The sequence below is a fragment of the Daphnia pulicaria genome, chromosome 1 (assembly GCF_021234035.1).
Source record: "Daphnia pulicaria isolate SC F1-1A chromosome 1, SC_F0-13Bv2, whole genome shotgun sequence".
NCBI lineage: Eukaryota > Metazoa > Arthropoda > Branchiopoda > Diplostraca > Daphniidae > Daphnia > Daphnia pulicaria.
The window spans coordinates 11,444,408-11,466,956 of NC_060913.1; the positions used below are offsets into that span (position 1 = coordinate 11,444,408).

The 22,549-nt window shown below is 39.6% G+C and overlaps 6 protein-coding genes across 9 annotated transcripts; 3 read left to right on the forward strand and 3 right to left on the reverse strand.

Annotated features, from left to right (window-relative positions):
• Positions 1-15: 15 nt before the first annotated feature.
• On the forward strand, positions 16-10,408 carry LOC124342786 (kinesin-like protein KIF13A). The gene is made up of 22 exons (XM_046795951.1): positions 16-295; positions 366-456; positions 1,468-1,634; positions 2,439-2,563; positions 2,638-2,937; positions 3,014-3,223; positions 3,285-3,488; positions 4,133-4,381; positions 4,449-4,781; positions 4,847-5,402; positions 5,472-5,617; positions 5,683-5,826; positions 5,892-6,144; positions 6,217-6,326; positions 6,392-6,830; positions 6,895-7,265; positions 7,335-7,859; positions 7,933-8,208; positions 8,272-8,757; positions 8,824-9,004; positions 9,073-9,294; positions 9,364-10,408. Exons 1-22 carry the CDS (start codon positions 241-243, stop codon positions 9,417-9,419), a joined length of 5,499 nt encoding a protein of 1,832 aa, XP_046651907.1. The 5' UTR covers positions 16-240; the 3' UTR covers positions 9,420-10,408.
• Positions 10,104-11,741, reverse strand: LOC124342801 (40S ribosomal protein S8). Its single transcript, XM_046795976.1, has 5 exons — positions 11,636-11,741; positions 11,282-11,388; positions 10,983-11,082; positions 10,640-10,815; positions 10,104-10,427 (listed from the first exon to the last, which is right to left on the reverse strand). The coding sequence occupies exons 1-5, from the start codon at positions 11,637-11,639 to the stop codon at positions 10,188-10,190; spliced, it is 627 nt and encodes a 208-aa protein (XP_046651932.1). The 5' UTR covers positions 11,640-11,741; the 3' UTR covers positions 10,104-10,187.
• Positions 11,742-12,049: 308 nt separating this feature from the next.
• On the forward strand, positions 12,050-13,279 carry LOC124342810 (probable RNA-binding protein 18). The gene is made up of 5 exons (XM_046795988.1): positions 12,050-12,187; positions 12,251-12,342; positions 12,424-12,637; positions 12,696-12,775; positions 12,842-13,279. The coding sequence occupies exons 1-5, from the start codon at positions 12,170-12,172 to the stop codon at positions 13,047-13,049; spliced, it is 612 nt and encodes a 203-aa protein (XP_046651944.1). The 5' UTR covers positions 12,050-12,169; the 3' UTR covers positions 13,050-13,279.
• A 41-nt stretch (positions 13,280-13,320) lies between these two features.
• On the reverse strand, positions 13,321-14,304 carry LOC124342819 (alpha-crystallin A chain-like). Of its 2 annotated transcripts, none has more exons than XM_046796009.1 (3): positions 14,003-14,304; positions 13,688-13,921; positions 13,321-13,604 (listed from the first exon to the last, which is right to left on the reverse strand). In XM_046796009.1, the coding sequence occupies exons 1-3, from the start codon at positions 14,207-14,209 to the stop codon at positions 13,461-13,463; spliced, it is 585 nt and encodes a 194-aa protein (XP_046651965.1). In that variant the 5' UTR covers positions 14,210-14,304; the 3' UTR covers positions 13,321-13,460. The 2 variants fall into 2 exon arrangements, with proteins under 2 accessions (XP_046651965.1, XP_046651957.1); XM_046796001.1 differs by having other exon boundaries at positions 13,321-13,607.
• A 601-nt stretch (positions 14,305-14,905) lies between these two features.
• On the forward strand, positions 14,906-16,077 carry LOC124342833 (heat shock protein beta-6-like). 3 transcript variants are annotated; one of them, XM_046796021.1, is made up of 6 exons: positions 14,906-14,998; positions 15,110-15,313; positions 15,376-15,451; positions 15,522-15,567; positions 15,639-15,748; positions 15,810-16,077. In XM_046796021.1, exons 2-6 carry the CDS (start codon positions 15,116-15,118, stop codon positions 15,914-15,916), a joined length of 537 nt encoding a protein of 178 aa, XP_046651977.1. In that variant the 5' UTR covers positions 14,906-14,998; positions 15,110-15,115; the 3' UTR covers positions 15,917-16,077. The 3 variants fall into 3 exon arrangements, with proteins under 3 accessions (XP_046651977.1, XP_046651985.1, XP_046651992.1); XM_046796029.1 differs by having other exon boundaries at positions 14,950-15,040; XM_046796036.1 differs by having other exon boundaries at positions 14,959-15,036; positions 15,108-15,313.
• A 73-nt stretch (positions 16,078-16,150) lies between these two features.
• Positions 16,151-17,675, reverse strand: LOC124342793. Its single transcript, XM_046795964.1, has 4 exons — positions 17,170-17,675; positions 16,945-17,097; positions 16,606-16,875; positions 16,151-16,537 (listed from the first exon to the last, which is right to left on the reverse strand). Exons 1-4 carry the CDS (start codon positions 17,386-17,388, stop codon positions 16,286-16,288), a joined length of 894 nt encoding a protein of 297 aa, XP_046651920.1. The 5' UTR covers positions 17,389-17,675; the 3' UTR covers positions 16,151-16,285.
• Between the last annotated feature and the right edge of the window lie 4,874 nt (positions 17,676-22,549).

Sequence of the window (22,549 nt, forward strand, 5' to 3'; positions counted from 1 at the left end):
TGCTTGTTCCTACTCTCTCTTCTACTCTCAACTTTTTCAGTCGCCCCTAAACATTGATAGCTTGATGATATATTTTTATCGAGCTGGGGTTTTTATTAGTTTATCCGTGCCAAAGCCACTGAATTGTGTGATCTCAGTGCAAAAGTGAAAACCCTAGGCAATTCCCTGTTTTCCAACCCTAGAATTGTTTATCTCCTGTGTTGTTTTGGTGTCCTAGGAATATAAATATTTATCAAAACAATGTCGAATGACAAAGTTCAAGTTGCTGTTAGGGTTCGGCCTTTCAACCGGCGAGGTAATATAATTTAATTTAGAATGTTGTCCGTGAAATATCAAGCTAAGCTTTATTTTAATTTTCTTAAAAGAAATTGACCTGAACACCAAATGTGTGGTTGAAATGGTAGACTCACAAACAGTCTTACACCACCCCTCCACATTGGATAAACCACCAGAAAGGTACACTTTTACTTGCATTTCCTGTTCTTATAGATATGTGTGCTCTTCGTGTTAAAGCACCACAGTTTTGTGACGCAGCTAGTCTTATCTTATCAGGCGAGCTATGCCCCAACACACTCAGGCTTGGTTATTTCAGACAAGACCTGCCACTGCCTATCATCCAAAGCACAATTGAGGAACAAGGGAGGGAGGAAAAGAACTAAAGAAGTGAGATAGTAGAATGGAAAAAGCTTCATCAAATATAACTCACAAGAAACACACTTGAATGATCATTTAGGGTGTGTTGGTTAGATTATGGGGAAAATAAGAGTTTTGAATTTTTATTTTGCCTTGTAAACATAAAAGTCAAAGTGAGGGAGATGAGGACTTGAATGATGGTATGGTAAGGGGGGATTTTCACCCCCCCCCCTCCCCTTATGCTACAGTATGTTCCATTTTTATTATTCCTTTCATTGGATGCTTCAATCTGAGTTGCACAGCACTCGTTTCCCCCCTCGATCTTAGTGCGTGACATTTGGCCAACCGAATTGATTTGGTGATCGTCACCGACTGTGCAACTAACGTAGAGTTTCCAATCGGAAAGAAGGTGACTCACTTCAAGCGGTAGAACTGTGATCAATGTGACAGGCACACGCTCGCTTTTTGCAATCATTCGAAATAGGGGGGAAGCGTGATTTATTGCATCCCTGTACACCACTGGGCTTTTTTCCGGACCCTGGTCTCAATATCCCATGACCTTTTGGATGAGCGCTCACTCGTATTTCATCTGTTTTATTCTGGGGATTTCTCGGAAATAGCCCGTGCAGCACTCTGCCCAATACGGGGGATTCGCAGCAATTTGTTTTCTTTATTTTTTAAAATGTAATATTGTTTGTGCTTGTTTTGGTTCTTTTGTTTGTTTTACTTGTCCGGCTGCGTTGTTGTCCAGTGGCAATAATGCGTATGTCCTAATGTCAACCAGTAATCCTATTCTTGGCGGCTGATTGTTGTTTTTTTTTTCTTAACTTACAGCCGGAAAGATCCTAAAAGCTTCACATTCGACCACTGTTTTTTATCGCTGGATGAAGAGGACAGCAGGTTCAGTAGTCAGGAGATGGTTTTTGAAGCCCTCGGCCAGGATTTGTTAGAGAACGCCTTCCAAGGATACAATGCCTGCATCTTCGCCTACGGACAAACAGGTTCGGAAAATAAACCTTTCCAATTTTCTTATCCTACATTTCAATAAAAACAGGTGTACTTGACCTCTTTCATATCAAAATATTTTTTATGCGTGTGTTTTTATACCAGTACCAATATTTGAGCAGACTTTACATTACGTATACACCTCGGGTCATGTCTATAGCGTTACTTTCCCAACCCGCCCGTTCGCCCGACTCCTAGAATAATGGGTTTTTCTCGTACCTCTAAAACAAGATTTGTTTCGATTTTTTTTTTGTAGGTGAAGCCTCATAATAGTCCAAGTATATGAGATTTGCTTCGTGCAGGTTATAGATATAGAATAGTGCTAACTCCTCCCACCAGAAACAGCTCTACTTGCGTACTGTTTGATTTTGTGATTATGCGTCGGGTCATACTTCCGCCGGTGTTTATTGTTTTACTGGCATGAAGTTGTATTTTCTAAATTGTCCAAGTATTTCTCGTATCCTTTCTCTTAAACGAGGAGAGAAGAACCTTTTTTCCGGTGCGAATGAGCAATAATGAAACAGAAATCGACTTTACTGGACGATCACATTTCCATGGAGTTCTTATTACGGTCGTGACGGATGCCTTGATTTGACTCCGATTAACGATCAAGATTGGCTGGTCCCCAATCCATTTGTACGGTGTCGTGTGGCGCTACTCACATTAAAAAAAGAACGGCGAGGCCCTACGTTTCATAATTCGATTATCTGAACTAGAGTGACTAGCGTGTCCGTCCTTCTTGATTATCTATTAGCCGGTTGATTAATCCCATTATTCTTTATATTGTGAACCAAATTTAGGATCCGGAAAGTCATACACAATGATGGGTACACAAAACAATCCGGGGATCATTCCGCGGCTATGCAACGCTCTCTTTGATCGAATCAAACGGCTTAAGGAAGAAGAACCTTCCTTGATGTGCAAGGTATTTTAATACATTCAATGAACCCCGGAAATATACACATGATGATATTTTAATTTTACTAAATTCAATTCCAGGTCGAAGTTAGCTACATGGAGATATACAACGAAAAAGTCCACGATTTGTTAGATCCTGGGGCTCACAAGCAATCGCTTAAGGTGCGAGAGCACTCAGTGCTAGGTCCTTATGTAGATGGTCTTGCCCAGCTGGCCGTAACATCTTATCAAGACATTGAAGTGCTTATGGGCGAAGGAAACAAGTCTAGGACTGTAGCCGCAACCAATATGAACAGCGAATCGTCTCGCTCTCATGCCGTTTTCAACGTCATCCTTACTCAAATATTTACTGATCCGTTTAGTGACGTCACCGGAGAAAAGGTTCATTCGAATTTTTAACTTTATAGCACCAAACTTTTTGGATTAACGTTGCTAACCGTTCTACGAACAATCAAAGGTCAGTAAAATGTCCCTGGTCGATTTGGCTGGATCTGAACGCGTCTCCAAGACGGGAGCAGTCGGCGACAGATTGAAAGAGGGATCGAACATCAATAAATCACTTACAACTTTGGGTTTAGTCATATCCAAATTGGCCGATCAAGCCACCTTAAAGAACAAAGACAAATTTGTACCCTACCGAGATTCTGTGCTAACATGGCTTTTAAAGGTATGTTTAAATCGCACTTAAAGTTGAATTCATTTTCATGTGTTGACGACGTGTTTTTTAGGACAACTTGGGTGGCAACAGTAGAACAGTCATGGTAGCTACTATATCTCCAGCTTCAGACAACTACGAGGAAACTTTGTCAACCTTACGTTATGCCGACAGAGCTAAACGTATTGTTTGCCACGCAGTTGTTAACGAAGATCCCAACGGCCGCATCATCAGAGAACTGAGAGAAGAATTAGAGTTCCTCAAAGAACAACTGAAGGTAATCAATATCATTCTCTTTTTTTCCCCTTCAAACGTATGGATACCTCCCGAAGTGTGTCTCTCTATACCTCGTGTTCTCTTTCTTTAAGCCTCTTAAGTCCGTTGTGATGGTACGTCGACGAACGCGCCTTCAGCAGAGGCATTGTTTATTAGGGGTTAAGGAGGCTAGAGAAAGCCTAGGAAATGCGAACATGGGATGAAATCTTTGGTTTAGGACCCTTTTCAAGTCCCTTAAGAACCAGGGTTATAAATATAAACCTATACACAATACTCCATTAGCTAGTTTGGGGATACCCTAATCCTTGACTTCTTCTTTTCCGTGCCAAGTGTGGGAATGCCCAGATAATTTTTCTCATCTTCAATAAAGTCATGCCAGGATATAGACAGACATTTCTGTCTTGCGGGTGGTCTTATGGCACAGCTGTGAGATGTGGCATTCTATTGTTACGTAGACTTTACGTGCCCTTTGAGAGTAGCATTATAGTCTTTGGTCTGATCCCGAGTTATTTCCGCTCTAGAGAAGAACTATTAAAGAGGCGTGTTTAGTGTGGGCGCAATGTTATCCGTGAACACTTCCAACCCTGACTGGAAATCAAGTAGTGAAACGTGTAATTCTAATACTGTATTTGTTCTTATTGTTAGCATGCCGTCTACCGAGACGATCTCAGCGAGCAACTCCATCAGTCGGAAAAATTGATGAGCGCCATGTCGGAAACGTGGGAGGAGAAACTGGTCAAAACAGAACGCGTCCACCACGACCGGCAGCAGGCCCTTGAAAAAATGGGCATTTCGGTTCAAGCCTCAGGCATTCAAGTGGAAAAGAATAAATTCTATCTGGTGAACTTGAACGCCGACCCATCACTTAATGAACTATTAGTCTACTATTTAAAGGTAACCCATTCTGTCCGTCAGCTGGCATTTGTTCCGTCTGTGTACCGTTTATTTGTTCTTTATTTAGGATCGTACTCTTGTGGGACGGCAAGACGCAGACACTCAGCCTGATATCCAGTTGTCGGGACTGGGCATCCAGACTGAGCACTGCCAGTTGTTGATCGAGAATGGGCAATTGTTTATGGAACCATTGGGAGTGGCACCATGCTTCCTAAATGGATCTCCGGTTATAGCTCGAGTACTACTTCGTCACGGCGATCGTCTTTTATGGGGGAACAACCATTTCTTTCGGGTTAACTGTCCACGTCCTAGTCCAACTAGTGAGGAACAAGTTCAACCTGATTTCAATTTTGCACGCGAAGAGCTAGTATTGAAAGAAATGTCCAATGACCCCATTCAAGTAAGCTGCATTCAAAAATATTGTTAAATGGCTGGCAGCTTATTAATCCGTTCTTTTCCCGTTAGAATGCAATTGCCCGTTTGGAGAAGCAGCACGAAGAAGACAAACAACGAGCCCTACAGCGCCAACGACAGGAATACGAACGACACTTTCACCAACTCCGCACTTCACTTCTCTCTCCGATGTCGCCTTCTTCATCTTTTTCGTCGCTCGATCTCAGCAATCGATCTCTGCGTAGCGGAATGGGATCAGGAACGCCCCGTTCAGAACGGTGGGCGCAAGAGAAAGATGAAATATTTCGCCGAAGTTTGGCGCAGCTCAGAGAGGACATTGTCCGTGCTAATTCTCTCGCTCGCGAAGCCAATGTCTTGGCCGAAGAACTCGGCAAGCAGACGCGCTTCAGTGTGACCCTCCAAATTCCACCTGCCAATCTAAGTCCAAATCGTAAGCGAATAGGACTGGTGAGCGAGCCTGCGATTCACGTCAGGCGGACGGGAAAACCCAATCAAATCTGGTCATTAGATAAATTAGACGTCAAATTAGTGGACATGAGAGATCTCTACAACGAATTCAAAAATGTGGATCCACTCAACAGAAGAGAAAACCCTTTCCTATCTCCAGGTATCTTAGGACCCGATTCTATGTAAATAATTTTGTGCCATTCTAAAATAAAATTCTTTTATTTAACAGGTTCGGATCCATTTTATGAGCTGCAAGAGAGCCATAGTTTAATAGGTGTTGCTAATATCTACATGGATGTTCTGTTCCATGATGTCCAATTGAATTACTATGTTCCTATTATATCTCAGCAAGGAGAAGTGGCTGGCAAGCTGCAGGTATCACACAGATTTTTTTTTAAATAATTAAACTCTCGTTTGTTCATCGCTGTAATGTTACATAGGTGGAATTGAGCAGAATCGCTGGGCAGTTTCCTACCGATCACATGTGTGAATCGGACTCTGGCGAGAATTGGGACGAGCAAGATGAAGATGCTTCATCCAATGGCCATTGTACTGCGATCACATGTCGTGTTAGCATTCATCAGGTGAACAATCCTGACAATTGTCTTTTATTCTTCATCCCGCTAATTTTTGTAATTTTTATTTATAGGTCTGCGGATTGCCGGCATCCTTATCGCATTTTGTTTTCTGCCAGTATAATATGTTCGGTCAAGCAGAAGCTGTAGTGGTACCGACAGTGATAAGTAACGAGGATGAGGATCGTCGAAATCAAAACGATGTTCGCATTCGCTTTGATCACGTCAAAGATTTTACTGTGCCATTAACCGAGGAGTTCATGGATCTGTGCAGTGAAGGGGCGCTGTCAATTGAGGTTTGGGGCCATCGAAGCGGTGGTTTTACAGGTATTTTTAGTGTGCTATTTCAATTGTACTTTTTGGCGTTTTCCATTTCATTTTTTGTATTTCTTTTTGAAGCAGGGAAAACCGCATGGGAAGTGGAGCAGCAGCAGCTAGCAAAAGTGAGATCTTTAGCGGATAAATGGCGTGAAATTTCACGACGAATTGAATTATGGGTGGAAATTCAGGTATTCATTTAATTGGCAACTCGTTTCTTGTCGAGTCTCTAACGTTGTGACGTCACATCCTATAGGAATTGAGTGACTCCGGTGAATACGCTCCAGTTGAGGTCATCCACCGAGACTGCCTTTCCGGGGGTGTCTATCAGCTCCGCCAAGGACAGCAACGAAGAGTTTGCATACGTGTCCGTCCTGTACGTGATTCCGGCACGTTACCGTTGGTCTGTGAAACAGTAACGTGTGTCGAAATAGGAAGTGTTTCGGCTAGGTCCAAACTTCAAAAGCAGCTAGACTCGTATCAAGAGGAAGATCTGCTCCTGTTGCGAGACAAGTGGAGTGATGCCGTGGCACGTAGACGACAGCATCTTGACCAACAGCTACAACGACTGATGCAAAAACAAGATAAAACCGAAAGCGATGTAGAACGGGAGCAGAGTTTGGTTAACCAATGGGTTAGCCTTACTGAAGAACGAAATACGGTTTTAATTCCCGTGTCCAGTTCGGGAATTCCTGGTAAAATTCTGATTCATAGAAAAACTAGGGAACATACTATTTTTACGTATCTATAAATATGTAGGTGCTCCTGTTCCAACGGATTGGAACCCGCCTGCCGGTTTGGAACGACATGTTCCGGTCTTGTTTCTTGATCTTAATCCAGATGATCTTTCCGCTCCCTGCCAGTCAAACTTGAACGGAAGTTTTGATAATAGTTCCTTTATCGATGGCTTGAACATGACGGATGATGGACAGTATATGGCCGCAGCCGGAATCAACTCAATCTTACCGAAAGAGCACGGTGGACAATTTTCCAGCTTGCCCATTATCAGGTATCTTGACAATGAAGATATCGGTGCCATCGCTGCCTGGGACTCGTCAATTCACGACAGCTTGTACTTGAATCGCGTTACTGAAGCCAACGAAAGAATTTATTTAATCTTAAAAGCAACGGTAAGTAAATTCATACTTTTGTTATTTTGAAATGATTCCAAGCTTATACGAAACCTTTGGACAACATAGATTCGATTGTCACATCCTTCGCCAATGGATCTCATATTGCGCAAGAGACTCGCAATTAATATTTATAAGAAACAGAGCCTTACAACCATTTTGAAAAAGAAGATTGGCCGTGTTGATTCTATTACAGCATCGGGAGTCATGTACGAAATTGTATCCAACGTTCCTAAAGCCAGCGAGGAGTTGGAAGATCGCGAGTCACTGGCGCAGCTAGCGGCATCGGGTGAAGATGTTTATTCAGAGGACGGCGAAACTTACATTGAAAAGTACACGAAAAGCGTTGGTGCAGTCGAGTCCATCTTGACATTGGACAGGCTTCGACAGAATTTGGCTGTCAAAGAATTACTGCAAAATCAACAAGGTGGAAAATCTAGTTCCGCCATGAGGAAGACCTTAAGTGTTCCCAATTTGTCGCAGCTATTGCGCTGGCAAGAGGAGAACAGCAACAGCAACCCAGGAAAGATGGGACGCTCAGAATCATTGGCAAATTTTGCTGCAGAAATACTTGGTATTCAAGGCCAAGGCCGAGTAAGAGCTCATTTTTCTACTAGTTGTTTTCCCTTTTTATTCTAAACTATTGTGTCGTTTAATACTTTTTTAGGATAAAGGAACGACTGCAGGTTCTCCAAACTCACCATCAGGTGAAGTTGCTCGTCGATCGCTTGATTCGACTGTGACGCGGCCCAACTACCTTAATCTTAATGCAAACGCTGGTCTTGGTCGACTGAGTCAGTCATCTCCCAGTCCGGCGTCCTCTCGTCTGGTGTCCAGGATGACAACTTTGCATGAAGAAAACCCTAGTTCAAGTAATCATCCCATATCGTCGCTGGTGTTTGTGGACAAATTGGAAACCACTCCAGAAGTATTGGAGGATAAAGTAAGCAAGCAAAAATGATCAAGTTTGGAGTTGAGAAAAAATTTAACATTTGCTTAACGTTAGATCGAAGAAGAAGCCGAATTGGACATGACTGAATTAATTGATAACGAAAGCCGATTGCAAGTACACAACGACGAGAACGGGCCACAAGGGGAGAGTGTTTACTCCAGTGGATATGGATCAAACGGTGCGTCGGAAGTGACTCTTTCCAGCACCAACGAAGATGAGTGTTCTTTAAGAAGCTGTAGCGTCAGCACTGAAGAAACTCCCGATCATCCGATACCTCAGCCAGCGCTACCTATTTCGTCTGGCGTTGAAGAAAACCAAGAAGAATCAGAAGAGAATTTGATGACTACTTCCACCGATTGCGGTGTCGTTCGAAGACCAAAGGCTTCTGTGGACAAATTGACTGCTTTGAAGGCTCACCGATCATCCTGCCCTACTGCTTTGACCGTTAACGAGCCGAATAATCTCAATAACAGTTATGGCAGTGCTCACAGTAGCAGTAGTAACGTCTCCATTGAACGTCTTACAGCTACTGACGACGAAGTAAATTTACATTTCCAACTTCTTCGTTCGTTCGTTCGTGAATACTAATTGCTATTTTATTGCTAGGAAATTACTTCCGAAATTCCAAACGTAACGAACAAACCCTCCAAACCATTACCGGAATGGGTGATTGTCGGTGAAAGTATTTTAGTGCGGCCTTATAATTGGTCGGGCATCATTTCGTTTATTGGTGCAACTCAATTTGCATCTGGAACTTGGATCGGCGTAACATTAGATGCCCCGACTGGTAAGCACTATTTCCGTTATCGACGTAATCTCTTTTTTGTGTTAATATATTAATGTTTCTTGCTTTAGGTAAGCACGACGGATCTGTTCAAGGAGTCAGTTATTTCAGTTGCAAACCCAAGCACGGGATTTTTGTTAAAGTAGACAAATTAATTTTGGATAAAAGAGGTCGAGCTCTTCATAACTCTGTAGCTAGAGGTTCGACCTCAGATTTGCATAGCAATGCGATGAAACGCAGCCAGAGCAAGGCGGAAGGCATGAGTGAAAGTGCTCGTAAAACTGCTCTCTCGGGTAAGTTTCTCAACTGAAAAGAGTAAAGTTATGGAGAAAACGTGTGTTTACGAGTCATTTTTGTTTCAGGTGATGCGTCTATGCGTCGTTCCAAAAGTCGAGGAGATGGGCTCAACCGTCACTAAATTTACCACAAGTATTCTCTTCTTCTTCACTTAGAAGATGCAAGAAGAGTTAGTCATATTTCAACAGGGCTGACGAAGAAAGAACTGCTATATTAAGCACCAATTTTGTTTTTAGTATTCATACGGCAATATTTACGACTCGTGTTTGAAGAAGTACTTTTAAAAGAAACTTGACTGATGCAAGGCAATGTGAGACCAAAATTGATTTTACTATTGCCCCTAATTTAAAGTAATCCGATTATTTAAAGCATTCCTATAAGTTAGCCGGAATTTATTTTAAAGAAAAGCATTGGTTTGTGATTTTCTTCATAGTAGAATTTTATCGAATGATCATCTTATTATATAAATTTTGTCTGCATACAGTGCTTGATTTTGACGTGTAAAGACTTGCATATTACATTTATTTTGCTCATGGTATATTTTTCTCCACTGCTTGATTTGGAATAAGCTTTATTTAATTTTTGCACTTGCATGAAGTGTTCCAATGCGAAATTTTTAAATTTTAATTTTTCTTGGCATGCAAAGTGTACTTTTAACCAAAAATAATTGGAATTTAAAAATGAAATATAAACTGAAATGTCATCGAATCCCCTGATTGTACTTCCGGTGTTTCAATTTAATAAGTAAATGGAATCTAATTATTGTTACTCCATCACAAGCAATTACAGAATTAATAACCAGTAATTATCGCCAGCACACTTGTATTTCTTGTCAACGTTATGTGGCAGATGAAAAGCACAAGTCAGAAGTACGAAAGCGGCGAGTGAATTATTTTCCTTTCTTGGTCTTCATTTTCCTGAGGTAGAATTCCAATTCTCGTCCCTCAAGGATGTAACCATCAGCCCTACCACATTGACCGGGCCGGCTGGAAATTGCCACTAGAAGACGACCAGTCAGGAACTGTTCTTCCAAAGCGGTCTCGATCTTGGCGAGACGCTGGCGGGTCTTGTATTTCTTCTCGGATTTCTTGGACTTCTTCTTGTTCAATACCGCTTCTTCAGCTTCAGTCTGTTAGAGAAAAGACAATAGTTAGTGGACTGGACTGAACTTCAGATAGATAGATATAAACACTTTAAATCAAAATCAGAGTAACTATGACTTAGAACATCAGAGGCTAGAATGTACAATACTAGAACAGTATTATACTAAGCACTAACCTAGTGCAAGTACAAAATGTATCATCACTTAAAGGTAGGTGTCATATAAAGAGCTGAACATACCAGCTTAGCTCCCTTCTTGCGGCCAAGGGGAATAGCGTAGTGGCCTTCATACCACTGTCTGAAAGGGGTGGCATCGACGACAATGATGGCGTTCTTCACTAGAGTCTTGGTGCGAACCAATTCGTTATTGGAAGCATTGTAAACAACGTCGATGATGCGGGCCTTGCGAGAGACACCTGTAAATAAATAACAAAGATTAGCAAATTGACAAAGACAATTGATATGCAATTGCCAGATTCACATCAGTATATGACAATGAAGTCCTATCCATCAAGAGAATCAGATGACACGCACGAATAACATCATTTGATAAAATAAACATAAATGTTTTTCAAGTATTAACCTTCAGATCCCCAGGAGAAGTTGCCTTGGTCCAAACGAAGGGCACGGTACTTCTTGTTTCCACCACGAACGCGAACGGTATGAATACGGCGAGCCCCAAGCTGTGAATACAAGAAGTAGATTAGGACTTGCATGAGCAAAGTTACACGTAAAGTAACTTCAAACATCATTAGCTAGCATTGCATCATTTCTTCAGCCGAAAGATGGTATGGTTGTATTAATCATGAATTAGGTAATTTTCACAGTGAATCCAAACTGATATCCACTTAAACGTTAATCATACTTAAAACCTAAACTCACCTTAGTGTTTGCTGGGGGGCGGCCCAACTCGAACTTCCTCTTCTTGCGGATGGGCTTCCGTTTTCCACCAGTGGCCCGGCGTTTGTGTTGATGGTCACGAGAGATGCCTACATGATTTAAACAAGCTAGCTTAGTAAATTTTCAACTTAGGGAAGCACGATGGGACCACCGACAGAAGGAACACCGGACAAGTGGAATCACAAGAATACAATTGACTTGAAATTTCTAATCTTTGAGAATTACTCAACAAATTGAATTGAATTCAGACGAATGAATTGCAATTTAATTCATCTAAATAACCAAATGCAAAAGCAAGATGAAAGACGATACAAAACACAGTATTGAATTGCTTACCCATCTTGGATAGAATGGACCTTTACTCGACTTGGCTCGGTCGAAGTGGATGAAAGAAACGCCTGTAGGGATAACAGGACGGGAAAAGGGACAGCGTTGTCAAATTAATCAAAGCTATTTCCTTCATTTTCGTTTTCAATAATTTTTTTAAAATCTGCAAATTAAGCATTTGATATATTCTTCGTTCGTGTAAAAATTTAAAGTCATTAATCAATTATTTTTGTGGTAATTAAAAGGATTTTTTATCTTTGCTTTCAATCTTAATTTTACAACATTTAAATATTATTAGCCTACATTGAGACTTAATTTAATTCATTTTATCACTAAACTGAATAAGTATTTCTATTCTGAATTTATTCAATAAAGTTTTGAATGGTAAATTAAAATGAATACATTTTTATTTATGTCAAATTTTTTCAGATCATGTTGGAAAACCTAGAACTTGCAATGCTGTATATTGATTGTTGATTTTTCTAGTCTCTTTGTATGTCTTTTTGAGTAAAAATTAAATTGGAAAAACAAAAAAAGCTTCAAATGAATTCAACTGCTGAGGTTTACCTTGAAATATTTTTATTCTTGAAACTGTAACTAGTGAAATTTTCTGCAAATTATTAGATGGATAAAGACGACCCGATGTTGGACTTGTACACTCATCCGAACAATGACAGTCGGATCTGGGTCGGTAATCTGGATTCGAGAGTTACAGAGTAAGTATATAAACCAAAAATCATTACACTATTATTGCTCATAGCAGTATAATTAACACAACTTTGTTATTTCGTTTGCTGGTTTGAATTGGTAAAACTGTTCCAAAATGCTGGTACAATTGACAAGCTCGAATATCTCTTTCATAAAATTGGACCCCAAGCAGGACAACCTAGGGGATATGCTTTTCTTACCTTCAGTAAACGAGAAGAAGCTATAAGAGCTAGAAAAGAATTTGATGGGAAGTCTCTTCTTGGAAGAACACTTTTAGTTAAACCTGCCAGAAGTGTCCAGAAAGTAAGTAACTCATCTTCACATTAAGTTGTTGGATGTTGCTCATTATAATTTTAATTAGGATGATCTTACTGGACCCAAAACCACTCAGTTCAGCATCCCTGCTTTAAGTGGAGCAAAAGACAACAAAAATAAACTCAAGTAATGAAATTTATTGGTTAGAAATAGTGTGAATTTCATAGTTTTTTTTTATTGTATTTTGTTCAGCCTTGAACAACAGATCAAAGCAATAGAAAGCAAGTTAAAAACGATGGAAAATTCCTCAGCAACTCTTCCCGATTTGCCACCAAATTTTGTGTCTCCTCTCAGCCGCATTGCTGCTAGACCGGCAGCTCAACCGTACCCTAGCAGGTCTAACCGTTCTAGGGGTTCTAGAGGGCGAGGACGTGGGGGCTACAGAGATCGGAGGCGTTAAAACTGTGGGCGCCAGTTCGATATTCTCAATGGTATCCGAAATCTACAATTACTATTGTTATTAAAAACATACGCACATTATTCTTTGTAGACGAATTTATGTGTGCTAAACGATGAAACTGTGTCGAGTTCTGATTTTTAATATTTATGATTCTCACTTGTAAGACTAGCCTTCGTTTCTAGAGATGGTAAACACACCCTTTTTTAAAATAAACTTTCGTTCGAAATAAATTGACCTCGAATCATTGGTTGAAAATAAGAAAAAGGCAAACAACTGTAGCAAAAGTGTATGAGTGGTTTTCATCATCACATTAAAAAAAGAATTGACGAGAGGTTGAAATAAGAAAAAACCACGTAGATTTGTAATATAATAGATCATTTCAAACCTCGAGGCTTTCATGAAGTTAAAACTTCATTTTTTGCTTTTTTCGTGACTTACGGGAATGTTAACTTTACCCTTCCCAGTTTGTTGTTCGGGTTTGTTTGACACCTGGGATGGCGGCTGTGATGCAGGTTCCGATTTTAACTGTTTGACTTCGATAACACGCTCATTTTCCTGCTGAAGAAAAACAGAATTAAACATTTGGATTAGGTACAATTACTACATTTGGCCAGAGATAAGAAAGTTAAGCAACGAACCGTTTCTTCTGGCTTTTTTGGCGCACACACAACCAGAGTTCCGTTGTCGGACAAAGTTGCGCTTAGATGATCCAAATCAACGTTATTAGGCAGAATATATCGGCGTTTAATGTGACGAAACACATGTCCATGGTCGTCTTCCTTTTCTTCGTGTTCAGCGCAAACCACCAACGAAGTGCCAACTATTTTAACACTAATCTCGTTAGATTTGAAATCTTCAACTTGTAGCGTCACCTTAATATTTATTAAAAAAATAAAAAAATAAATTAAGAATTAAAATTTTTTTTCTTGAATTTCTAATGAACAAAATCATACCTGATACTTTTCCTTGTCACTGACGATTTCCCGTGTGGAATGTGGGTGCTTAATCGCGGGAGATCCGATAACACCGTGAGATCGGAGGGAACGGAGAAACTGTGACTCCGGCCAATAAGTATTAGGTTCCGGTTCGAAAAGACCCCAAGGATCTCTACGGCGTGTAGTGTCCACGCAAGTGTAAGGATCGTAGTTCCAGAGAGCCATTGTCGTGATTGAAGCTATCAAAATGTTTTCCGCTCAGTTAATTCAACTCTTACTCGACTCTTCAACTTACTCGAACTGTGTAGGCTTGGTTATTTGTAAAGGGGTCCTTTATATATAGATTTTCCATAAAACGTTGATAGTCGCTTCCAAAACAATTCCAAACGTTGTGCTCAAGTGAGTATTTTTTTTTTTACCCAAGAAAACTGGAAAGGTCGGCATTTCTTTCACACCGAGTCCAGATCCCCCAAGGGATTGCGTGTAGTATTTCAAACTCCTTTTCCTTTCCAATCAAACTTTCACATAGTAAGAAATACACAATTCATTGCCAGTATTTTTTTTTTTAAATTTTTCTTATTAGGTGTTAGTTAGATCAGAAGAAATGGAATCAAATAAGATGAAAACTAGATATATTCACAAACATGCTATAAATTCTGCGGCGAGTTGAGTGAACATGTTCTGGGAAATATTAGCCAGTCTTACGAAAATTTATTGTCATCTGGAATTCTGGTGAGCTTTTATTAATTTTAATTGTTGTAAAATACTTCGGAAACATACCCAAGGGGTTCTTCTCCCAATGGAATATTTAAAGCTTATTTTCGAAGAAGTTCAAAACGTTTCTAGTCGACGACGTGAACTAAAGGCATATAGGTACATCGTCGCAATCGCGTTCAAGCGTATTGTGCTGCAGTAAATGTATAAATGATAGACGATCTCTAGACAGTTTTTTAGAAAGCTGCCAACTGTTGATGCGAGTGTTTGTATCGATCTACATTTAAATTTCAGTTTATCGTAAGTTTCCTGTCTGTTGCAATTTCAAACATCTCGCATTGTTAGTACCGTGTTCTGCTGTTTAATTTCCCGTGTAACCAATTATTTGATTGCCAATTTTTTCGCATTTAGGCAATCATGTCTCTTATGCCATGGGGAAATTTCGGTGGAATGAGCCCATTTGATGACTCCAATTCGATGTTTCCAATGGATCCCTTCATGTCGAGAGGAGGCTATAATGTTATGCCACGGACGATGATGCCCTCAATTCGGCGCATGGAACGGGAAGTTGGTAAATTGATTTCTAGTGTCAAGGAGGACGACAAATCGTTCCAGGTACGAGCTGTTTTATTTCCATTACAATTGTAATTACGTAAATCATTCTTATTGTTTTTCAGGTCATGGTTGATGTTTCTCATTTCCATCCAAGCGAAATCACCGTGAAAACGACCGACAAACACATCATCGTCCACGGTATTTTATAATGTCTATTCTCAATTAACATAATTGTTATAAACTAAAAAATTTCGTTTGCCAATTGCAGCTAGACATGAAGAGCGCAACGATCAGCATGGTTTCGTTTCACGAGAGTAAGTTTTTAAAATTAAGTGTGCTATATATTAAGATGGAATATTTTAATAGCAGTCATTCTAACCAATAGGTTTCGCCGTCGAGTAACCATCCCAGAAGGAGTCAATCACGAGTCGGTTACTTCCACCATATCCCCTGAAGGAATTTTAACAATTTTGGCTCCCAAAATGATGCTTGAAGGTAAGAAATATTGTCAAAAGGAACCTCCTTGTTATTGATTTCCGGTTGTTAAATATTGCAGGCTCTAACGAACGGGTCATTCCTATTACAATGGCCCCGGCAGCTGGGTCGCATCACACATCGCATGCTTCTCTGCATTCAGCGCATCAAACCGGGTCATCCAAATAAGTTGCTGAAAGGAAGAAGAAGAAAGTAGGCTATTGTCGAAATGCTATAATGGCCATAATCGTGGATGTTACTGATTGTTTAACACTTCCTGATGTAATGAAACAACGCGTTACGTCGGTTGCATGCCTTAATCGAGATCGAAATAAATGAAATTGATGAAATATTCTTTTTTTTCTACGCATATTTTTTAAAACTTGTTTGAAATAAAATAAAGGTCCTAAATATTTATCAAACTAAAATGGAACGCATTTATTCAGTAATTTTATCGTACAGGAAAAAAACAGTGGGATAGGGATAGCAAAAAAGTTATGCTTCCAATCACACAACAGGGAAACGATTCTGAAGGAATTTGAGAAAAACGGGGAAATTTCACGCTAAACTGTTCCAAATCTGAAAACGTTTTTCGGAACGAAATTTGTCTTCAGCCGGGGTTGACATCGAATTCTGTAGAAGGCATTGAGAATAGAGAGCCACAAATAAATTACTAGTCAATTTTTGAAGTTGCTTCAACATATCCCAGTCCTTTGCATTGCACCCAGTGTTTGTGTAGACAAGCTCCAATGAGTTCTGAATTTCATGTAGCAATGAAGCAAGCTTTGAGTCACTTAAGTCTTTGGTCAACTGTAATTTCAAAAAAGAGAAATTAGAAAACATGCATACAAATTAAGTTATGTACGTGTTAAACTCACTTCTATAGTTTCATTTTTGAAGGCATCAAGTAAACATATGAGATTCCATTCTACAGGATAAAGTTCCAGATCCATTGGCTTTTGAGTGAGCTCAGTGCGAAGTTTCCTTATGCAGCAAATGTTATCCCAACACTTCCTCATCACATGTGTGTACTTCACCATTGCATAAGCCTCTTTAATAGTTAGTGCTGGTGATGGATTGGGCTTACTTTTGAGATCTCCACCATGACTGACTGCACTTGAGAGAATTCCAGTTTTAGGTTTTGCACTCTATAAATAGATTTAAATTCATTTAATTAAGGATTTTCATTGAATTCAGCAGGTGTGTATTGTACTCACCCATCGTGAATCTTGAAACCTAGATACAAGATCTTCAGTCACAGGCGTAAAGTCATCTTCAATGTAGCACCCATCAAAAGATACATTAACAGCTGGCTTGAAGCTAAAAGGAGTATCATAGAGTTCACAAGAATAGCCTGATTCCATAGATTGCTAAATATAAAAAAGGGCAATTACTTAGATTAATGGAATTTGATAAAATTATACAACGAAGAGAATGCTTACATTTTGAATAGATGTATTTACACTTGGCAGGTGTCTAAAACTCAGGTTAGAAAAAGTGATTCCGGAATCTTTTGATTGATCCAAGCTAAAACTATCTCTGAATCTAGTTCTCATTTCTTCAAAACTTTTGCTGTGAGAAACTGGAGAAACCTCATTCAAATCTTCACTTCCCAAAAGAGCTTCCAGTCCTTGAATAACGTGGTTATCGTTGCTATCCATCTCGTTTTTTTTAACAGCCAAAACAATTTAAATTCTTATAGACGGACGTTAATTTTTTTGTATGAAATCAACAATGCAGTTTGACTTGGTGAATAACTAGAAAGAGTATCAGTCTCAGATACTATGCCACCAAGACCAACAGTCGAACAGAGACTGAATCAACGAATGCAAGAGCTGCTGTTCCAACTTTTTTCAAACGGAAACCAACACGTGTTGACTCGTGCCTCGGGTGAATTTTGTTTAATTCCCCGGAGACGTGTGGAACATAGCACACCCCATCATCTAGAGAGGGGAGGCGGGGCTCGTGCTTGACTGGAGGGTAAATTTTTCAAATCACGAGCGAGTTTTCAAAATCCTCAAAAAAACAGACACCAAGCGGGTGTGTCGTGCTCAACTCCAGTCTATCTCTATCTTTTTTGTTTTTGACAAAATTCAGCATTTATACATTATAAATCAAATCAAATGGCGATCGTTGTGTAAATGAGTTTACTTTAACGTCTTTTAGAAATGTAATTGAACAAATAAATACCGAGTTTTTTATTTTAACAATCGATTTAACTCATAACGGGAACGGGAAAAGAAAGTTTCATTTGATAATCGGTTATGTGTATTCAGTGGCGGAAATAGTGATTATATAACCAGTTGTTTCTCAGTCTCATTTTACCGTTTGTTCAAATTAATACTTGAACATCACAATATAAAAACGCCACTGGGTGTCGCCGTCGGCCATCAAGATTTATGTGCGTGGGCCGGACCGTCGGTTGGTTGCAAAGTCAAAATTTTGTAGAATGGTTTCATCGGATAGTGGACATTGGAAAATATTATATCGTAAAATGAAACCCGTCAAATATAGATTATAGTTAGATTAGTGCAAAAATATTAATATGCCCTTCAGTATTTGGTCAATTTCGCACAGCTGTTCCGCATTTTAGGCGTTTCGTGTTTCGCTTTCGCAGTTTAGGGACAGCCAAGAACAAATGACAAACGACAGCCGCCTACGACATTTGTAAACAAACAGTCTAACACAAAATAAAAGTTATAAAATGAACACAAACACCAATAGATTTGAAAATCTGCTCAGACACGTAGTTTTATACGAAGAATTGAATAAAAGATAAATGAAAACTAACAACCTGTTTACACGAGATGATTCTGCCCAATGTTGCAGCCAATCACAAACCGGCGGGAACCAAAAAAAATTGAATTTCGACCGAATAATAAATACATAAAATTTAAAAAAAACAAAAAAAAACACACCAACAGACTTGAAAATTTGCCCAGACACGTAGTTTAATACGGCGAATCGAATAAAAAATAAATGAAAACGAAAAGTTTCCCAGTTTACACGCGATAATTCTGCCCAATTTCCAGCCGATCACAAACCGGCGGGAACCACAAAAAATTTGAATCTTGACAGAATTAATAAATTTATAAAATGAAGAGAAACATCAACAGACTTGAAAATTTGTCCAGGCACGTAGTTTAATACCGCGAATCGAATAAAAAATAAACGAAAACGAAAAGTTCCCCATTTAACACGCGATAATTCTGCCCAATTTCAGCCAATCACAGAACGGCTTGAACCCCCAGGGAAACAATAAACATTTTATAGGGCCCATAACCACTAGTAGGGGCCAGGGGCCAACAGTCACTTTAAGCCAAAAAGGGGGGTCTACCCAAAACAAATTGTTAAAAGCGGTTTTTTTTAATGAGCTTTATTTATATTAATGTTTTCTTACTCTATGTAAAACCCGCCCAAGAAAAAATAAAGAATAATATTTAAAAATGTGTTTAAAAATTAACTTTTTGCTAAATGGCGTCCTTTTATTAAAAATCTTTTATTTTATAAATACAGGGTTAAATAGAATTGCAAGATTAACTTAAGTTCCAATTTTTGTTTAGTTTCAATTTAATTAATAGTTTCAATTATTTAAAAAAATTAAAATCTATTGAAAAATCGGTGAGCCGTCGAAAATTTCTTTGCGCGTTTTAACATGGCGCTTATGGGAAAGCGAAAAGTTTTAAAATCTCTCCCAAGTGTTTAATTTGATCCTAAACGACCTAAAAATACAATCTTAGTCTCGTTTAATTCATTGTTTCTTCTACTTCAAGCTTATATTAGTTTTTTGAAGGCGAGACCGATTTTTCTGTAAGTTATTCATGTTTTGGTTTTGTAAGTGGTTCATGTAAGTTTTCATGTAGATCCGCCCCCAATCGTCAATTTCAGTTTTAGTAATCAACACGCCCGCTGGGGGGCTATGTCGAACAAAAGTTGCAGCGGCTATGACAATAAGAAGCCCCCCTCCCTCGATACAATAACTAGAAACTTGAAGTCAATAACTCAATCAATGACGATTGACGAATCAGGGTCTGGCATAATCTTTTCTACCATTACAAATATCAGAGGGCAAAAATATCGAAAGGAAGAAAATATATCTCATTTCTCATATATCTTACATGATAACGCTGGTGGTTAAGCAAATGACGGGACGAGTAACGGAGTTTTCAGAAGAAAACTACTGGCTACGTGAACGACAAGAGAAACCTATTTTTAAAAATCGAAGAAAATGGGATATTATTTAAATTGGCAATAAAAACAAACATTTATTTTTAATTGAAAATGTAAGAGCTTCAGGCCTGCTGAGCTTGATAAACCATCACAGATTAATAATACGGTATTAAGTTTGTCATAATTTCCGCAACTGAAAATAAGGATGTACAATTAAATGAAAAAAAGTACCGGAGTTCTAGCAGCAAAGAGATTAAAGCTCACGATTACCACGAACCACTCACACTAGAGCTTCCAGTGAATGGTGCTGTGCCGCTTTCGTGTTAAGTTCCGGAGTAGTCTTCCAAGATTTGGTAGTGATCGAGTTTCTTGCGATGCAACACCACCAACAACACCGATCATCGATTGAGACATGCCGCCTGAAGTCTTCTTCGACCCAAGAAGTCATGCCCTTACCTCCACAGAGCCTAAACTAATGACTGCTTGATCAGTATCTCCAGACGCCTACAACAAACAAATAATTAAAATAAAAGAAGTACGTTGTGGTATAGAAAGAGGACAGAATAAAGGTGCAATACTTTAGGGATTCAAAATTGCTTCATTTTATCTAACGAGATAAACTTTACGTCATGTTGGGCTTTTAATACCATCATCCACAAATAAGGACACAAGATTGCCATTATTCATTCCTTTAAACGATAGCGAAGCACTCAAATTTAAGGAAACTGAACTTACTAGATTGTTTCCGATTACGGTCATCATCACCACCGCCTCTGCCGCCATTCTACCGTCACGAGAAAGACCATCCATAGGTCCCTGGAATCGTTGGTTGTTCAACTTCCTCTCCTGCTCTTCACGCTCTTTGTGAACTTCCCTGTGGATAGGGCTGTGGCCCGGACGTTTTTTAGCGGTTTTTTTTTAATGGGTTTTTTAGATGGGTTTTTCTTCTTCCGCGGGTCGGAGTGGGTTGGGCCAACAGAGTAAATGGGTTCGACCCGGGCCGACCCATGGGTTAAAAAATTTTTACTGGCCGGGTAACGGCCCGGGTAAAAAATCGGGTCAAACACACTTTTTTTTTTACAAATTTTAAAAAATTCCATAAATTTCTAAATTATCTTCTTCTTCCAACAATGACACGTCAATTCTGTCTTCTGAACACCCCTGAACGCCCTTTTCTACCATTTATCCTACTTTTCATGCTACGAAATTCTCGTAGAGCATTTCTTGGCGGCAATATTTTTAGGTCTTTCTTGAGGCCGCAAGCATAGAGAATAACGAGCTTCTCTATGTGACTACTAGATGGCGCCACCGCTGGGTTGGCCCGCAGACCCGGGGGTTCAACCCGTCGCCCGCCTCGTTAAAAAAAATGCCTCGGTGGGTCGAGTCGGGTTGGTTTTTTTTTCGTTCAGCGGGTTTTCATCGCCCGGGCCACAGCCCTACCTGTGGATCTGTCGGTCGTCTTGTGATTACTGTCCTCGCGACGAGGCAACCACCCGGTTTTACGCAAATCAACTTGACTTGTCTTAATCAACGACGTCTTGAATCACAATTAATGGATACGGCTCGATGTTGTGCGCTTATTAACGATACCGTCTGAGCATCTTTTATGGTCTGTGGAAGAATATCCTAAGTATTGTGATAATTTTAATATAATTCACACCTGCCAATTAGGTATTATGTCCTGTCATCTTGCCAGCTGACCAATAGAGTGAAGTGAATTCTTGCAAGTGTGTTGGACTTGTGCTGCGTGGTATTTTGTTTCCATTTCTTTCATCTCATCTATGGTCTAATATTTTCCTGATTTAGAACAAAGATGAATAATTCTTTGGAATTAAATCTCAACAGTTCAATTGATGGTTTCCAAGGATTAGATGTTCTTCCGGGTTGTTCTAGTAGTACTCTGAATATCCTTGAAAAGGAGAACTGCGAAAAGGAGAAGGATACAGTTCATACAGATGATGAATATACCGATGAAGAGGATACAGATAATCAGGACACAGATGAGGAGGTAATTGAGGTAAAGACAATCTACTGCGTGTATATTTGAATTATGTAGTGTAGTACTATGTGATTGTCTGTTAAGCAGCTCTGTAAGCTGTAGCCTTCATTATTGTCATTATTTTTAGTGTGCCCTGCAGGAAGCTGTAGATGTGAGGAATAATCGCATAGCTGCTTTGGTGAATGATAAGTTCAATCATCTGAAATTGGAACTGAGTACGTTCCTTGAACGGAAAGAAATGAATTGCACGGCTGTAGACAAGTCAGAGATGAGTAGCTTGTATGAAGAGGTAATTAATGCCAATCAACAGCTCACAGCAGCCCTGGAAAGGATTGTGAAAGATCTTGCTGAAGATCCTATAGAGAAAAAGGTTCACAAAGTGGTGACTCAACTGAGTTTTTCTCAGTTCGGTTTCCCTTACTTCAAGGATACGAACGGTGAAGCTCTCTCAGGTAACAAAAGATACAGTGTTTAATCCCGAATTGTTTTATTATCTGTTATTTGTTCCCTAGTCTATAAAGAAATTGCGGGCAACTCAAAGTTCAACATGCGGTTCGAACCCATCCGCGACTTTTCTAAACCGTTAAAAATGAACGAAAATCAAGAAGCGAAGTTGGAAGAAGCCGTACTGAAAGATTTGGTCCGGATCGCAA

What these genes read in the sequence shown, in the direction of transcription:
- LOC124342819 (XM_046796001.1), bottom strand. Translation starts at nt 14,209, where the DNA reads ATGGCTCTCTGGAACTACGATCCTTACACTTGCGTGGACACTACACGC. An exon ending in GTGACAAGGAAAAGTATCAG is followed by an intron (nt 13,922 to 14,002) that starts GTATGATTTTGT and finishes ATAAATATTAAG; the next exon opens with GTGACGCTACAAGTTGAAGA. An exon ending in CAAAAAAGCCAGAAGAAACG is followed by an intron (nt 13,608 to 13,687) that starts GTTCGTTGCTTA and finishes GTTTTTCTTCAG; the next exon opens with CAGGAAAATGAGCGTGTTAT.
- LOC124342786 (XM_046795951.1), top strand. Translation starts at nt 241, where the DNA reads ATGTCGAATGACAAAGTTCAAGTTGCTGTTAGGGTTCGGCCTTTCAAC. An exon ending in TATTAGTCTACTATTTAAAG is followed by an intron (nt 4,382 to 4,448) that starts GTAACCCATTCT and finishes TTCTTTATTTAG; the next exon opens with GATCGTACTCTTGTGGGACG. An exon ending in TGTCCAATGACCCCATTCAA is followed by an intron (nt 4,782 to 4,846) that starts GTAAGCTGCATT and finishes TTTTCCCGTTAG; the next exon opens with AATGCAATTGCCCGTTTGGA.
- LOC124342810 (XM_046795988.1), top strand. An exon ending in CTGCCAGAAGTGTCCAGAAA is followed by an intron (nt 12,638 to 12,695) that starts GTAAGTAACTCA and finishes AATTTTAATTAG; the next exon opens with GATGATCTTACTGGACCCAA. An exon ending in GACAACAAAAATAAACTCAA is followed by an intron (nt 12,776 to 12,841) that starts GTAATGAAATTT and finishes TATTTTGTTCAG; the next exon opens with CCTTGAACAACAGATCAAAG.
- LOC124342833 (XM_046796021.1), top strand. Translation starts at nt 15,116, where the DNA reads ATGTCTCTTATGCCATGGGGAAATTTCGGTGGAATGAGCCCATTTGAT. An exon ending in CAAACACATCATCGTCCACG is followed by an intron (nt 15,452 to 15,521) that starts GTATTTTATAAT and finishes TGCCAATTGCAG; the next exon opens with CTAGACATGAAGAGCGCAAC. An exon ending in TCCCAAAATGATGCTTGAAG is followed by an intron (nt 15,749 to 15,809) that starts GTAAGAAATATT and finishes TAAATATTGCAG; the next exon opens with GCTCTAACGAACGGGTCATT.
- LOC124342793 (XM_046795964.1), bottom strand. Translation starts at nt 17,388, where the DNA reads ATGGATAGCAACGATAACCACGTTATTCAAGGACTGGAAGCTCTTTTG. An exon ending in TAAATACATCTATTCAAAAT is followed by an intron (nt 17,098 to 17,169) that starts GTAAGCATTCTC and finishes TTTTATATTTAG; the next exon opens with CAATCTATGGAATCAGGCTA. An exon ending in TCAAAAATGAAACTATAGAA is followed by an intron (nt 16,538 to 16,605) that starts GTGAGTTTAACA and finishes TTGAAATTACAG; the next exon opens with TTGACCAAAGACTTAAGTGA.
- LOC124342801 (XM_046795976.1), bottom strand. An exon ending in GCCCCCCAGCAAACACTAAG is followed by an intron (nt 11,083 to 11,281) that starts GTGAGTTTAGGT and finishes TTGTATTCACAG; the next exon opens with CTTGGGGCTCGCCGTATTCA. An exon ending in GCAAGAAGGGAGCTAAGCTG is followed by an intron (nt 10,428 to 10,639) that starts GTATGTTCAGCT and finishes TTTCTCTAACAG; the next exon opens with ACTGAAGCTGAAGAAGCGGT.